The following is a 17,885-nucleotide window of genomic DNA, read 5'->3' as shown; positions in this document are numbered from 1 at the left end:
AATTCTTCCTGCTTATACTGTTGTTTACAATTATTTCAAGTAAAAATTTAGGCCAAGGAAAAATATCCGTACTTCACACAGACGTTCTTCTCATTGTATCCTTTCTTCTCAGCCAATCTAAGTGGTTTCTCATTTGACTTCTGACATAAAGCACTAGAAATCAAAAACTTTTATTAAAATTTCTGAACCCATTTATCCCCAACCTCAAAATACCGTCATTTTCTGGGAGACAATTTAAGAAGTTCCACTGGAATAAGCTGATCAACTTCAGTAAATTCTGTGAGAAATGAAACCGAGTCCTTTGAGTATGAAAACCATTTTGACAGTCCTGGGCTGCCAAGAGGGAACAAGTCCACTACATCCTCTCTTCCTTACTGATTACAACTAGAGACTTGGGACGAAGTACGCAACTACAGCGGAGAGAAGTCAAAACGTGAAAAGCCACCAGAGCTATGGAGAGTTTCCTGGCTTTCTCTTGGTGTTGAGCTGAGGGCAGCCTGAGTTGCAGAATGGCGTAGAAGATGCAGACATCAAAAACCCTGAGAGAAACTCTCCACCGTCATCCCTTAGTATCTACAGGGGACTGGTTCCAGGAGCCCTGCGGATACTGAAATCCACGGATGCTCATATAAGATGGTGCAGTACAGTCAGCCCTCCGTACCCAAGGGACCTGTGTCAGTGTGGATGCAGGAGCTGTGAATAAGGAGGGCCAGCTGTATTTCAAGGCAGAGAAGAGGGAAGGGCCTTAAACCAGAGGATGTAAGGAATCCCGACTTCTCTCTTCTCTTCCTCTCCTGGCCCTGCCCCAAGGGCAGCTCTGATCACGGAGCTGCATGCTGCAGTGGTAACGGCAGTGCGGTCACTTAAAACCCTGAGAGAAAACTTCTCCCTCCCTCTAAGGAAGCGGGAAATAGGGACCCAGTAGTCTAAAGACTGTACAAGGAAAATCCCCCTCATTTTTCCTCTCTTATTTCTATTGCTATTTTATTACACAAGCAGCCCCAATCACACAGAACTGCATGGTAGCTTCTCCACAAGAAACCATCTACCTGGTCAGAGGAACAGAGAGAGCGCATCTAGAAAATGGCGAATGTGAGGAAAATCCTGGGGAAAAAAAAAAGAGATAGAGAGCTGGGTGGCGGGGGGGGGGGGGGGGGGGGAATCCCTTATTTCTTTTTATGGCCCCCAAAGAAGTCCCACGCTCACCCCAAGTTGAGCATATTCAGAACAGACCCAAAGCAGTGTACCAAAGACTTAGAAACAGGGCCGCAATCACCACCCACGGCAAGTGAGACAGAGTTTGAGATCTGAACCTTAAGGAAGTGATGACCTCCTGCTAAAACAAACAACAAAAACAACAAAGTCAACAGCCTCCAGAGGATTCTAAACCAGAGTCTCCTACCATAATATTCAAAATATCCAGGACGCAATCCAAAATTACTTGACATACACAGAATCAGGAAAATCAGACACACCGTAGAGGGAGAAGATAATCAACAGGTGCCAACCCCAGCGCAGCTCAGAAGTGTGAATTACCAGGCAGCTCTTACAACCACGCTCCATAAGAAAAGGAAAGGGGAGCACTATTGAGCGGCACGATAAGAACGCTCCTTTCTTCTCAGCAAAAAAAAATACAGATTAGAAAAAAATTAAATAAAAATTTTATTTAATTATAAAACATAATACATCAAATAAAAAATTCACTGGATGGGCTCAGTAGCAAAATGGAGATGACAGAAGAGTCAATTAAACATAGATCAGCAGAATTATTAATATGACAAACAGCAAGAAGAAAAGGTTGCAAAATGAACAGACCCTCAGGGACATTTGTCTCATAAGTCTCAAAAGGAGAGGAGAAAGAGATGAGTGCAGAAAAAATATTTGTAGAATAACAGCTGAATACTTACCCAATTTGATGAAAAGACAGAAACCTACAAATGAAGAACCCTAATGATCCCCAAGCATAAGAAACGTGAGCAAAACTACACCAAGCCGTGTGATACAATAATTAAATTGTTCAAACCAGCAATAAAGAGAAAATCTTAAAAGCAGGGGAAAAAGACATGCTGTACACAGAGGAACAAAGAAAAAAGACGATGGTAGATTTTGCACTGGTAACAATATGAGCAAGCAGATGGTGGGGCAACATCTTTAAAACACAGGGGAAAAGAAATTTAAACCTTGAATTCTATCCTTGCAAAGGTTTTGTTTTTTTTAAGTGAAGCTAAAATATTTTTTCAGACATACAAAAGCTGAAAGAATTCATCACCAGCAGACCCATAATACAAGAAATAGTAAAGGAGGTCCTTCAGGTAGAAGGAAAATGGTACCAGATGGAAATCTGCATCTACACAAAAACTGAAAAGCATGGATGGTAACTACGTGGGTAAATATATAATTTTTCTTATTATTTATTTAAATCCCTCTAAAAGAAAAAGCACTGCTTAAATACAAACAATAATAGATTCCAGCATTTATAACAAATGTATAAATAAAATGTATGACAACACTAGCATAAAGTTCAAAGGGGAGAAATGGAAGCTTCCCATTTTAAGATCTTACACTATATGTGAAATGTATAACATTACAATACATCCTTTCTGTGATCTCATTAGTATCACTGACATGGATCTTGATGAGGACAGGGTTACAAAGTCTTTGATGCTCATCTTCAAAAATATAACAGACCATTCTTTGCTTTCCACCAACTTGAACTGCCATCTGGCCCACATTTACCCATCCTTTACATCAAGACAGTGTCACTGAACCTGCCTTACAGACACAACTTTGTCTGATAAGGTAACAAGGAGACAAGAATCACTACCACTTTTTGGTCAACGGTGCTGCTAGCCAGTTGTCAAACATTTTAATTTTAAATTAATATATGTTTAATCGATATTTCCAAGGTCACTCTTTTTTTGAAATTGGATATTCTTCTATCATCAATCTTATAGAATGCTGTATAAAACAATATCATACTTAAGTCTCTAGTCAATTACACTGGTTTTCAAATCATACCTTGCTGCTGGTGTATCTGGATCGGCATACATGGTTGTGCCTCTTTTCACTGGCCAATACACTGAAGACTCAACACACTGTAAAAAAATTTTTTTCAGAAAGAATAATTATGCTAACATGATATACATTCTTGAGGAACCAAAATTCCATGGGAGTTATTCTCATAGACAACCATCCCAGATAACATTCAGGCAACACAGATATGAAGAGACCAAGAACTGGAGAGCTGGGTGATTATGCCACTGCTATAACCACTAGATTGAAATGTCCAAATAGCAGGCAGTTGCCTTTTCATATAATCAGTATTTAAAATGTCCTGGAATTACTTTCACCTGTCTTTTCAAAAGACCTGGAGGGACAGGTTAGACTTGACCTTAACTATCAGAGTGTCCCATAATTCCAGATTTTTACACCCTTGTTAAAATGAGAATAAATACCCACTTTTGTAGAGTGGTCAGTAAGCCAAGAACAAGGATTTGAGTTTAAAAGTGTCTCCCACTTGGAAATTTTATTTATAAGCCATGATTACTAAATCTTTATAAATTTAAGTAATTTTTTGTGTGTGTGTGTGGCGATACACGGGCCTCTCGCTGTTGTGGCCTCTCCCGTTGCGGAGCACAGGCTCCAGACGCGCAGGCTCAGCGGCCATGGCTCACGGGCCCAGCCGCCCCACGGCATGTGGGATCTTCCCGGACCGGGGCACGAACCCACATCCCCTGCATCGGCAGGTGGACTCTCAACCACTGCGCCACCAGGGAAGCCCCAATTTAAGTAATTTTTAAAAAGTCTCTTCCGGACTCACATATTCCTTTTGGGAAACCCTTACTAGATAATACATGCGTCTGCTATGAAATACATAAAATACAAAATCATATACAGTGAAAATTAAGACTTCAAGAAAATTAAACCACCTAGGTTTTCTATGCCTACCTAGAGCTATCTCCTTATTTTCAACATGGACTTCCAGAAATACTCAATGCATTTCAAGAGCATATAGTATATATAACATGGTTTTTTGTTTTTTGTGTTTTTTTTGTGGTATGTGGGCCCTCTCACTGTTGTGGCCTCTCCTGTTGTGGAGCACAGGCTCCAGACGCGCAGGCTCAGTGGCCACGGCTCACAGGCCCAGCCGCTACGCGGCATTAGGGATCTTCCCAGACCAGGGCATGAACCCATGTCCCCTGCATTGGCAGGCGGACTCTCAACCACTGCGCCACCAGAGAAGTCCTGTAACATGTTTTTTAACATGAAGACTAAAGCATGCTTTTTCTTTTCACTTAGTAATATCTCGGAGTTAACAGTATACATTGCAGCTCATTAATTATTTCCAGTTCTCCTTCTGGCTAATCAGCAGGAATGTACTTCTATGACCCTTTGCAGTTACATGATCATATGACTTGCTTTAACCAATGATACATAATCAGAAGTGACATGTGTCACTTCTGGGTAGAAGGACTTTATAGCAGGTTCACAATTCTCTTTTCCCTTTATCCCCCGCCACTACGATTATGATGTTCTAGGTGATGAACCCAGGTCCTTGAGAAAGGATTATACGGAGCAGAGCATCCCCCCAGCTTCAAGAACGCATATTGTATGACTGCAAAACAAAGTTTTTTTGTGTTAAGCTACTAAAGTTAAACAACAACAACAACAAAAAGAACAAGGACTTGACAAGGGAGGAGCTGGAGTTACCCTGTTCTTTTTAAACAGAGCAAACATGTAAACTTATATTTTTTCATGAATGAAACTATCATAGCCATATTTTTGGTTCCTAGTAGATTTTAAAGGAGAATATTCTAAAATGAACATTATATGAACTTTATATTTAATGAACATTTAAAAAGACCACCTTATTTACATCTTTTAAGGAGACGCACTGTTGTTTCTTTTCTGATTTTTTTTTGGGTGAATCTCTCAATGAATCCGTATTATACTTTATAGCTGTATCTGCAAAATACAAATAGTAATAAAAATTATCTTAGAAAGTGTTATTAATAAATAGAAAATAGGACAAAAAGGATTATACTAGGGCTTCCCTGGTGGCGCAGTGGTTAAGAATCCACCTGCCAACACAGGGGACACGGGTTCGAGCCCTGGTCCGGGAAGATCCCACATGCTGCGGAGCAACTAAGCCCATGCGCCACAACTACTGAGTCTGCGCTCCAGAGCCCGCGAGCCACAACTCCTGAAGCCTGGGTGCATAGAGCCCATGCTCTGCAACGAGAAGCCACTGCAATGAGAAGCCCATTCACCGCAACCAGGAGTAGCCCCCGCTCACCACAACTAGAAAAAGCCCGCGCAGAACAACAAAGACCCAACAACACAGCACCCCCCCAAAAAAAAAAACTTAAAAAAAAAAAAAGGATTATACTAAAAAAAAGTACTATTGTAAAACCTTAATATACAAAATTGTTATGGAATAGGATTTTGTGTTATACTTTACTTGAGGGGATTAAATTTAAAAATCTTGTTTCAACCTTATTATTAAAAAATGTTTTATAAATTCCTTTAATGGCTAAAAATTAACCATAATTTATTTTCCCAACTTGGCAGAATCTATTTTGCAAAGGTCACAACATGACTCCCAACACATGCTATTCTTACAATGTGATTTTCACACTTCTGCCACGGAGAGATGGGCTCATACTCCTTTCCCGACTGCCTGGGTGGGCTTGTAAACATGGAAGGGGTGTTATGTGACTTCCAAAGCTAGATCACAAAAACGTCACGTACTTATGACTTGCTCTCTTTGATGCTCACTTCTGAAGCCCAGCCGTCACGTTGTGAGGAAGCCCAAGCAACCACATGGAAAGGCCACTACATGTATTTCAGATGACAGCCCCAGCTGAGACAAAGCAGACTTCAGATCAAAGAATATTATCTGAGATAAAAGGGTCATTTAATAATGACGCAGATCAATTCACCAAGAGAACATAAAAGTTCTAAACTTTCACGTACCTAAGTAACAGCCTCGAAATACATGAAACAGAAACTGATAGAATTGAAAGGAGACAAAAATAAAACAATTGCAAAGTTGGAGATATCAACATCCGTCCTTCAGTAGTTGATAGATGGGTTGACAAAAAAAAAAATTAATAAAGACGGAGAAGACCTGAACAACACTATCAACCAACATGACGTAACTGACCTTTATGTAATGCTCTCCCCAACAATAGCAGAACATACATTCTTTTCAAGTACACACACAGGCTTTTCCAAGTGAGACCATATTCTGGGTCATAATACACGTTTAATAAATTTTAAAAGATTCAAGTCAGGGCTTCCCTGGTGGCACAGTGGTTGAGAGTCCACCTGCCGATGCAGGGGACATGGGTTTGTGCCCCAGTCTGGGAAGATCCCACATGCCGCGGAGCAGCTGGGCCCGTGAGCCATGGCCGCTGAGCCTGCGCTCCGCAACGGGAGAGGCCACAACAGTGAGAGGCCTGCGTACCACCAAAAAAAAAAAAAAAAAAAAAGATTCAAGTCATACAGATATATAATACCCAAATGAGAATCTGGAACAACTTAAGCAGTCAATAAAGATAGATAATACAAGCAGGAAAAAGAAAAGCGATTAAAATCTCCATGAAGAAATAAATGCTGTAATCTTATATTTGATTATTGTTATTTGTTGTTATTGTTGTTATATGATAAGAGTTGTTATTTTTCAGTTGGATTAGCTTTTTACTTATTGTTATGATGGAGTGGTGAATTCCAAACTCCCTTTGAAATCTTACATTTCAAAACTCAATTTAACTTCCAGTTTTGATTCCAGCATGTAAGGAGTTTGGAATTCACCACTCCATCATAACAATAAGTAAAAAGCTAATCCAACTGAAAAATAACAACTCTTATTAGATCTGACCTAAAAAATGAGGTTGCAGGGCAAACCTCTTCCCCCACAACTGGAGAGACAGACCCGGGAGACAGAGAATCACAACTGATATGAGGAGAAATCTCCACAGGAACCCACAATGGAGCAGGAAAAATCTGAACTGTAATTGACCACTTCCTGGAGGCTCAGGGTGGGAAAGTAAGTTAACAATTCCAGGAGGCCCCCAACACTTTTGTGAATCTTACCTACTGGAACTCTACCAGGTTCTCATAGTGAAGATCATATAAAAATCCCCTTGGGGCTGCCAGTAAGGGAGGCGAAAATTAACCAATTTGAAATATGTCAGCACATTCTGTTCTCAACAAGGCTGGGCCTCAGGAGAAACTAACCAGAGCCTAAACTACTGGGGCTTTACCAGAGATTAATCGCCTTGGGGGAGGGGAAATACCCCACTCTATCTATCTACCCCCTCCAGCCATCCTGTCCCCCCCTAAAGCAGGAGAGGTGGAGGACTGAAAAGCACATGTGAAGGTCACAGCCCAGGGGCACAGGCTCCCAAAGATGGAGATCTAATCGTAGCATTATAGACCGCTTACCCTCCCTCTACATCTTACAACTGTATCTTTAAAGGCCTACTTTTCACCCAGTATATCATGTCTGGTTTTAAACAAAAAAATAAATTACAAGGCATACCGAAAAGCAAAAGAGGTGACAGTTTGAAGACATAGGGCAAATCAGAACCAGAGTCAGACACAGCAGGGATGCTGAAATTATTACACCAGAAATTTAGTACAACTATGATTAATATGCCAAGGGCTCTAATAGAAAAAGTAAACAATATGCAAGAACAGATGGGTAATATAAACAGAGACATGGAAATTCTAAGAAAGAATCAAGGAGAAATGCTAGAGATCAGAAACACTAACAGAAATGAAGAATGCCTTTGATGGGCTTATTAGTAGACTGGACTCATCTGTGGAAAGAATATTTGAGCTTGAGGATATGCACATTAGAGAAGGAATAAATGAAGGCAAATTAAAATTTTTTTTTTGAAAATAGATGTAATAGATAACAGTTTGTTCAAAATAATAGTGACCATGTATTTAATTACTTATGCATATACATATAAAAATATATAAATATACATAAATTACACACACGCCTATGTACACTTATGAATGCATGAAATGAATAACAATGATACAATGGACAGGAGGGAGGAATTAGGAATACTTTGTTATTATAAGGTACTAGCATTACCCGTAAAGAGGTATAGTGTTATTTGAAAGTGGACTTGGATTGGTTGTAAATGTATATTACAAAATCTAAGGCAACCATTCAGAAAAGTGAAAAAAGAAGTAAAACTGATATGCTAAAAAAGAAAACAGAATCACATAAAATTCTAAATTAAAGCTACAAATGACAAAAAGTGGAAGACAAGAACAAAAAACAAAGGCAATGAATAGAAAATAGTAACAAGTTTGGCAGATATTAATCCAACTAAATCAATAATCACCTTAAACGGTATTGGTCTAAATATACCAAATAAAAGACAGAGATTGATATAAATCCTAGCAATGTTTTCTTAGGTCAGTCTCCCAAGGCAAAGGAAACAAAAGCAAAAGTAAACAAATGGGACCTAATTAAACTTACAAGCTTCTGCACAGCAAAGGAAACCATCAACAAAACAAAAGACAACCTACAGACTGGAGGAAATACTTGCAAACAACATGACTGATAAGGGCTTAATTTCAAAAATATACAAACAGCTCATACAATTCAACATCAAAAAACAAACATACCAATTAAAAAATGGGCAGGGCTTCCCTGGTGGTGCAGTGGTTGAGAGTCCGCCTGCCGATGCAGGGGACACGGGTTCGTGCCCCGGTCTGGGAAGATCCCACGTGCCACGGAGCGGCTGGGCCCGTGAGCCACGGCCGCTGAGCCTGTGCGTCCGGAGCCTGTGCTCCGCAACGGGAGAGGCCACGACAGTGAGAGGCCCGCGTACCGCAAAAAAACAAAAACGAAAACAAAAAATGGGCAGAAGACCTAAAGAGACTTTTCTCCAAAGAAGACATACAGATGGCCAACAGACACATGAAAAGATGCTCAGCATCACTAATCATCAGAGAAATGCATATCAAAAGCACAATGAGGGACTTCCCTAGTGGTGCAGTGGTTAAGAATCCGCCTGCCAATGCAGGGCACACAGGTGTGATCCCTGGTCCGGGAAGATCCCACATGCCGTGGAGCAACTAAGCCCGTGCGCCACAACTACTGAAGCCTGTGCACCTAGAGTCCATGCTCCGCAACAAGAGAAGCCACCTCAAAGAGAAGCCCATGCACCAGGACAAAGAGTAGCCCCTGCTTGAAACAACTAGAGAAAGCCCACGCATAGCAACAAAGACCCAACACAGCCAAAAAAAAAAAAAAAGCGCAATGAGATATCACCTCACACCTGTCAGAATGGCCATCATTAAAAAGTCCAGAAACAATAAATGCTGGAGAGGGTGTGGAGAAAAGGGAATTCTCCTACACCGTTGGTGGGAATGTAAATTGGTACAACCACTATGGAGAACAGTATGGAGGTTCCTTAAAACACTAAAAACAGAGTTACCATATGATCCTCAATCCTACCCTTGGGTGTGTATCTGGAGAAAACCCTAATTCGAAAAGATACATGCACCCCAATGTTCACAGCAGCATTATTTACAATAGCCAAGACATGGAAGCAACCTAAATGTCCACTGACAGATGACTGGATAAAGAAGATGGGCTACATATATACAATGGAATACTACTCAGCCATAAAAAAGAATGAAGTAATGCCATTTGTAGCAACATGGATGGACCTAGAGATTATCATACTAAGTGAAGTCATGCAGAGAAAGACAAATATCATATATCACTTATATGTGGAATCTCAAATATGATAAATGAACTTATTTACAAGACAGAAACAGTCTGACAGACATAGAAAACAAACTTATTGTTACCAAAGGGGAAAGGGGGAGGGGGGGATAAATTAAGAGTTTGGGAGCAGCAGATATAAACTACTATATATAAAATAAACAGGGAACTCCCTGGAAGTCCAGTGGTTAGGACTCTGCTCTTCCACTGCAGGGGGTACGAGTTTGATCCCTGGTCAGGAAACTAAGGTCCTGCAAGCCTTGTGGCATGCCCCCCCCCCAAAAAAATAGATAAACAATGAGGTCCTACTGTATAGCACAATACAGTAGTCGATATTTCATTTTTGAATCTGTCTCCTAAGGCAAAGGAAACAAACAGTCTTTAATATATATAACCAAAAATAGAACTACCATATGATCCAGCAATTCCACTCCTGGGTATATATCCAAAGAAAACAAAAATACTAAGTTGAAAAGAAACATGCACCCCAATGTTCACAGCAGCATTATTCACAACAGTCAAGATATGGAAGCAACCTAAGTGTTCATAAACAGATGAATAAAGGAAGTGTGGTGTATATGTGTGTGTGTGTGTACATACACACACACACACATATACACACAATGGAATATTACTCAGCCATAAAAAAGAATGAAAATTTGCCATTTGCAGCAACATGGATGGATTTATGCTTAGTGAAATAAGTTAGACAGGGAAAGACAAATACTGTATTATATCACTTATATATGGAATCTAAAAAATAAAATTAGTGAACATAACAAAAAAGAAAGAGACTCACAGATACAGAGAACAAACTAGTGGTTATCAGTGGCGAGAGGGAAGTGGGGAGGTACAAGAAAAAAGGTAGTGTATTAAGAGGTACAAACTACTACATAAAAAATAAATAAGCTACAAGGATATATTGTACAGCACAGGGAATACAGCCAATATTTTATAATTACTATAAATGGAGTATACACTTTAAAACTTGTGAATCACTATGTTGTACACTAGAAACTTATATGTATTGTACATCAACTAACTATATCTCGATGATAAAATTTACAGCTTAAAAAAAAAGCTGAAGTAGCTGTATTAATTTCAGACAGAGTAGACTTCAGAACAAGGAAAATCATGGATAGAAGCAGTATATAATAATAAAGGACCCAGGGACCTCCCTGGTGGTGCAGTGGTTAAGACTCTGTGCCCCCAGTGCAGGGGGGGCTGGGGTTTGATCCCTGGTCAGGGAACTAGATCTCACATCCATGCGGCAACTAAGTTCACATGCCACAACTAAGCCTGTGTGCCACAACTAAGGAGCCCTTGAGCCACAACTAAGGAGCCCGCCTGCTGCAACTAAGAAGCCCATGTGCCGCAACTAAGGAGCCCTTGAGCCACCACTAAGGAGCCCGCCTGCTGCAACTAAGACCCAGCGCAATCAAATAAATAAATAAATAAAATAATAAAGGACCCAATTCTTCAAAAAGACATTACAGACCTTAACGTGTATGTGCTTAACAACAGAGCATCAAAATATGTGGGGCAAAAACTGATAGAATTGCAAGGAGAAGTAGATGAGAACACTGTTACAGTTGGAGACATCAACACCCCTCTATCAAAAATGAACAGATCCAGCAGGCAGAAAATCAGTTAAGAGTACAGCTGAATTCAATAGCACCACCAATCAACTGGTCTTAATTGATACCTAGACTACTTCATCCTATAGCAGATTATACCTTCTTCTCAAGCTCAAATGGAACTTACACCAAGACAGACCACATAAAACACACCTAAATAAACTTAAAAGAACAGAAATTGTACAATGTATGCTCTCAGACCACAATGGAATTAAACTAACTTAATAACAAAAGGATAGCTGGAAAATCCCAAAATGCTTGGAGATTAAACAACACACTTCTAAATAATCTAGAGATCAAGAAGAAATCAAGAGAAATTTTAAAACATTTTTACCTAAATGAAAATAAAAATACAACTTGTCAAAATCTGTGGGATTCAGCAAAAGCAGTAAAGAGCAACTGATATCGTTAAATGTTTATATTAGAATAGAAGAAAAATTTTTAATTAATAATATAAGTTTCCACCTTGGGAAACTAGAAAAGAACAGCAAATTAAATGTAAAGTAAGCAGAAAAAGGAATAAAAATCAGAGCAAAAATCAATGTAATTGGAAACAGGAAATCATCTGCCACAATTGAGGATACTCTACAAAATAACTGGTCCATAATCTTCAAAAGCGTCACAGTCAGAAAAATCCAGGAAAGACTGATGACTGCTGCAGACCGAGGGAGACTGGGAATTGCACCAAGTGGTACTGAGCTGCATCTTTCTCCCACAAAGGAATCAGTGGGACAACCGGCAAAATTTCAATGGTAGCTGAGGGTTAGATGATCACAATGTATCACCGTTAATTTCTGATTTAGATGGGTTGTACTGTGAATATTTTTGAGAGTACCCTTATTTCCAAGAAAAACACACTCAAGTATTGGGGAGAGCTGGGGCGTTCCAGTCGGCAACTTATTCTCAAATGGTTTAGGATAACATCAAGTTCTCTGTAATGCTCTCCAACTTTTCCGGAAGTTTGTGATCATTTTAAATTAAAAGTTTTATTGAGAAAATGTAAGTAAACTCCGAGAAAACAGATTTTGATTCCTTTTCTGATGAATCCTAGAACAGTGCCTGACACACAGTAGGCGCTTCCTGAGTAACTGAGGACTGAAGATGTGTGGAACGGGAGTGTGAGAGCTAACCTGCCGCAGAAGTCAGGACAAGGTCTAGAATGCGTAAGCCTCGGCAGAGTAAAATAACCATAAATATTTTAAAACTTAAAGATAACTGCCAAGATAAATAGCTAAGAAAAAATAAAAGGTTTACCTCTAGGGAGGGGCCTGGGTGAGAAGAAGCTGGACAAGAGAAAATTACTTTTCATTATAGCCTTTCTGTACTATTTGTTCAGCCAAGTATTGAAAAGTACTACACTTTGATTTTTGAAAAAATAAGGCAACTTCAAGGAGACGTACCAAAACTTAATAAAAATATAATTGAAATAGCTCCTCACAATAATTAACAAGAAAAAGGAAATCTTTGCTTGAATAAGTAACATCTAATAATTTTGTTTCTTACATGATAATCCAGTCACATCTCACATTAGCTTTCTTTTGTTTACCATCAACCTCTTCCTTTTCAAAGATATGCAGAGTTCATTCCAACACTGATTGTAATAAAGAAAAGTAGGAAACAATTATTGCCCAGCAATCTGGGGCTACTGGAAATAATATGTCTATACAATGGAAAGCTGTACAGTGGTTAAACACCATCTAAGCGCCTGGTATTTTTCTTGCTCTTGTGGAAATGGAAAAACCACAGATGGAAATAACACGTTCCCATTAGTAATGGGCTCCTTTCAGCAGAAATTCCCATCTGGGACCCCTACAGGAGGCACATCAGAATATGGGTGGGGGCCACATAGGCCAACATCCACCACACAAACTCTGCACAAGGAGAGCCCATCTGACCAACTCAGCAGGAGGGAATAAGGCCTCCCGGTGCCACAGAGGAGGGAGTAGACTGACAGAGTCTCACCTCAGAGAGGTTATACTGGATGCATTTGACCTAGAAAGAAGTGAAAAACCACTACAAAGAGGTAGGTATAGTAGGAACCCACTTCTGTAAGACACACCCTCATATCTGGAAAACTTTGGGGAAAAAAACTGTAAAATTTTAATAAGTAGGTACATCAAAGGTGACAGGCTTTTAAAATTATCTGTATTTTTCTATGATGCACAACCTTACCAAGGTAATTTAAAAAATTTAAGGTGCATGGAATATTTTAGTTGACTAAAGCTTTAGTTTACTTGAGGTTTACAATGGATATATCTGAAATATCAATAGGTATACATACACCCAATGTAAGAGTGATCACAGAGGAATTACCACAGAGAGTGAGCCATGCATCAGAGTGGCTGGCATGTTTCACCCTTGCCCAACAAATCCAATTCATTAAATACCTTGGAGATATGGAATTAAAGACTAGATATGTCTGATTTCACAAATGCCTCTTATTTTTTTTTATAAATTTATTTATTTATTGCTAGCTGCGTTGGGTCGTTGCTGCACGTGGGCTTTCTCTAGTTGCTGTGGGGGGGGGGGCTACTCTTCACTGTGGTGCGCGGGCTTCTCACTGCGGTGGCTTCTCTTGTTGTGGAGCACGGGCTCTAGGTGCACAGGCTTCAGTAGTTGTGGCTCACGGGCTCTAGAGCACAGGCTCAGTAGTTGTGGCTCGTGGGCTCTAGAGCGCAGGCTCAGTAGTTGTGGCGCACGGGCTTAGTTGTTCCGTGGTATGTGGGATCTTCCCGGACCAGGGCTCAAACCTGTGTCCCCCGCATTGTCAGGCAGATTCTTAACCACTACACCACCAGGGAAGCCCCCGCCTCTTTCTTATTTCTATGCATCCTATTGCTTACAGTAAAAATCAATCATAAATCCGTATGTGTATTCTGAAGACAAATAATAATCACTGGCCTGTGGCTGGGCTGGAATAAATCAGTCCTACACATGAACAAGTGCCTGTTATGTTCTTTACGTTATGGTAAAATCCTATGGACTGCGAGGCAAATTACCTTTGTCAGCATCTACATCATAAATTGGTTCCATTAAGTTAAGGGAAAAAGAGAGAGAATTACCACAGCCCTTCTAAACAACCCCTACAATCTTTAGATAGTTAAGAGTGTTCTTTTACGTTGCCTATGAAATGGAGCAAAAGAGAACTCACCCAGGATCCTAGAGGTTGGCCCGAGGTCACCGACACCCCTGGGCCACGGATGCTGGAGAGACTTTGCCAGAAAAGTTAAACCACTTGACTCTGACAGAAAGAATACATTTCAGGGTTAAAGCATGAAATAAAACCCAAAATACAAAAGTGGATGTAGAGAGAAACATCTGAAGTTGTTTCCATTGTCCGTGACTGAATCTTCTCATATTTTCATGCTAATAAATGGCTCTTTTTTAAAGTATCTAAAACAGTAAACAAAACCTTGTTTTGATAATATCTTTAAATTACGAACATATGGACTTCTGAAAATATAACTCCACGTGAATAAGAAATTGACAATAGTTTTTTATCCTGTTCTCATAAAAACAAAGGGCAGCAGCTCTTTTAGAACCTCAAAACTTGTAACAAACTCACCAGGATTAAAATTCAAATATTAAATTCAGAGTCGAAGTCTCTGCCTCCATACGGGGAAAAGTCTGTACAACAATTTATATCAATACGCTAAGATTCCTATAAATAAGACAGTTTAAGAGAAACATACTGGTGAAATCCACTCACTTTCCATCCTTTGAGAATCTTCTCCTTGCAAAAACATTGGCCAAAGAGTAAGCGCTGGATTGAGTTTACTGGAAAAGGATGCTGACTTTATATTCAATCTTGGTTTCTCTAAAGAATCAAGGTTTTTATTCTCCGTGGGTGATACATAATAAGCGAAGTTCTTTGCAACCAGATCATCGTTCACACAAACCTGTATAATTTTAAACATTTCATGAATAAGACAAATATACTCAGGTGACTGTTCAGAAAATATGCCAAACTTAACCGAAAATTTCAATCTTCAGAAAAATTATTTTATAGAACATAATTTGATAGAAATTGATCTCTTGACTTCTGCTCTAGTAACAGTGAACTAGATACTTCTGACCAACCTTCCTGGCACAAAATGTAAAAAACGTCTACTTGAAAGTGCTTGAGAGCTAACATGGCTTTGCCAGGTAAAGATCTGGGAAGAGGGTGAAGACAAAACACAAATCATAAAAGAAAAAACTGATAAATTAGATTTTATCAAAATTTTAAATTTCTGCTTTTCAAAAGATACTGTAAAGGGCAAACCACAGAAAAGGAGAAAATATTTTAAAATAATATATCTGGATGGACATGTATCCAGAATACATAAAGAACTCTCAAAACTGAATATAAAGAAAACAAAACCAATTTTAAAATGGACAAAAGATACTAATGAAAATAGTATGGTATTGGCATAAAAACAGACACATAGATCAATGGAACAGAATAGACAGCCCAGAAATAAACCCACACATATATGGTCAATTAAATTATGAAAAAGGAGTCAATAATATATAATGGGGAAATGACAGTCTCTTCAATAAACAGTGTTGGGAAAACTGGACAGCCACGTGCAGAAGAATGAAACTGGACCACTTTCTTACACCATATACAAAAGCAAACTCAAAATGGATTAAAGACTTGAATATAAGATCTGAAACCATAAAACTCCTAGAAGAAAACACAGGTGATAAGCTCCTTGACACTGGTCTTGGAGATGATTTTTTGGATTTGACACCAAATGCAAAGGCAACAAAAGCAAAAATAAACCAGTGGGACTACATCAAACTAAAATGCTTCTGCACAGCAAAGGAAAGCACCAACAAAATGAAAGACTCTTAATGAGAGAAAATATCTACAAGTCATTTGTCTGATAAGGGGTTAATATCCAAAATACATAAAGAACTCATACAACAACAACAGCAACAAACAAACAAACCCCCAAATAATCCAACTCAAAAATGGGCAGAGGATGTGAGGATCTGAATAGACTTTTTTCCAAAGAAGACATACAGATGGCCAACAGGTACAAGGAAAGATGCTCAATATCCCTAATAATCAGGGAAATGCAAATCAAAACCACAATGAGGGGCTTTCCTGGTGGTGTAGTGGTTAGGAATCTGCCTGCCAATCTGTCCGCCTGCAGGGGACACAGGTTCGAGCCCTGGTCTGGGAAGATCCCACATGCTGTGGAGAAACTAAGCCCATGCGCCACAACTAGAACCTGCACTCTAGAGCCTGTGAGCCACAACTACTGAAGCCCGCACACCTAGAACCTGTGCTCCACAACACGAGAAGCCACCGCAGTGAGAAGACCACGCGCCGCAACGAAGAGTAGCCCCCACTCGCCGCAACTAGAGAAAGCCCACATGCAGCAACAAAAACCCAAGGCAACCAAAAATAAATAAATAAAATAAATAAATAAAAATACAGTGAGGTAACACTTCACATCTGTCAGAATGGCTGTTGTTAAAAGGAAACACCAAGTGTTGGCAAGTATGTGGAGAAAAAGGACCCCTTATGCACTGTTGGTGGGAATGTAAATTGGTATACCCTCTATGGAAAACAGCACGGAGATGCCTCTAGAAACTAAAAACAGAACTACCATACAATCTAGCAATTCCACTTCTGGCTATTTATCTGAAGAAAATGAAAACATTAATTTGAAAAGATACATGAATCCCCATGATAACTGCAACATTACTTACAACAGCCAAGTTAATGGAAATAATCTAAGCTTTCGTGGGTGGATGAATAGATAAATAAAGATGTGGTGTAAACGTAAAATAGAGAGCTAGTGGGAAGCAGCCGCATAGCACAGGGAGATCAGCTTGGTGCTTTGTGACCACCTAGAGAGGTGGGATAGGGAGGGTGGCAGGGAGGGAGACGCAAGAGGGAAGAGATATGGGGACATATGTATAACTGATTCACTTTGTTATAAAGCAGAAACTAACACATCATTGTAAAGCAATTATACTCCAATAAAGATGTAAAAAAAAATGTAGTGTATATACATATACCCAATGGAATATGATTTGGCCACAAAAAAGAACAAAATCTTTCCATTTGTGACAACACCTTAAGGACACTATGCTAAGTGAAATAAGTCAGAGAAAGACAAATGCTATATAATCTCCACTGGTATGTGGAATCTAAAACCAAAAGAAAACAAAATAAACAAAAAAACCCCCAAGCTCATAGATACAGAGAACAGATTGGTGGTTGCCAGAGCTGGGGTGGGGGGAATATGGGGGGAAGGTGATGAACTGGGTGAATGGAGTCAAAAGGTGAAAACTTCCAATTATAAAATAAATAAGTCACGGGCATATAACGTACAGCATGGTGGCTATAGTTAATAATTCTGTATTGCACAGTTGAAAGTTACTAAGAGTAAATCTTAAAAGTTCTCATCACCAGAAAAAAATTCTGTAACGCGTGGTGACGGATGTTAACTAAACATTTTGCAATACGTATACACAAGTATTAA

At 39.4% G+C, this 17,885-nt stretch overlaps 1 protein-coding gene across 3 annotated transcripts in view; it reads right to left on the bottom strand.

The window, feature by feature from the left end:
- Positions 1 to 17,885, bottom strand: part of TDRD12 (tudor domain containing 12) — an 81,253-nt gene that overhangs the window by 37,439 nt on the left and 25,929 nt on the right. For all 3 annotated transcript variants that reach the window (XM_082862956.1, XM_082862958.1, XM_082862957.1), the window contains 5 exons: positions 15,110 to 15,299; positions 14,552 to 14,641; positions 4,868 to 4,965; positions 3,019 to 3,095; positions 73 to 153 (listed from right to left, as the gene is read on the bottom strand). In XM_082862956.1, coding sequence (XP_082719082.1) covers positions 73 to 153; positions 3,019 to 3,095; positions 4,868 to 4,965; positions 14,552 to 14,641; positions 15,110 to 15,299 — 536 coding nt within the window. The remainder of the gene's footprint in view (positions 1 to 72; positions 154 to 3,018; positions 3,096 to 4,867; positions 4,966 to 14,551; positions 14,642 to 15,109; positions 15,300 to 17,885) is intronic.

The sequence above is a fragment of the Leucopleurus acutus genome (genome assembly GCF_964270905.1).
Source record: "Leucopleurus acutus genome assembly, chromosome: 20".
In the NCBI taxonomy this organism is placed as follows: Eukaryota; Metazoa; Chordata; class Mammalia; order Artiodactyla; family Delphinidae; genus Leucopleurus; species Leucopleurus acutus.
Note: the sequence above shows the minus strand (reverse complement) of the source record. Positions and strands in the feature narration are given on the sequence as shown.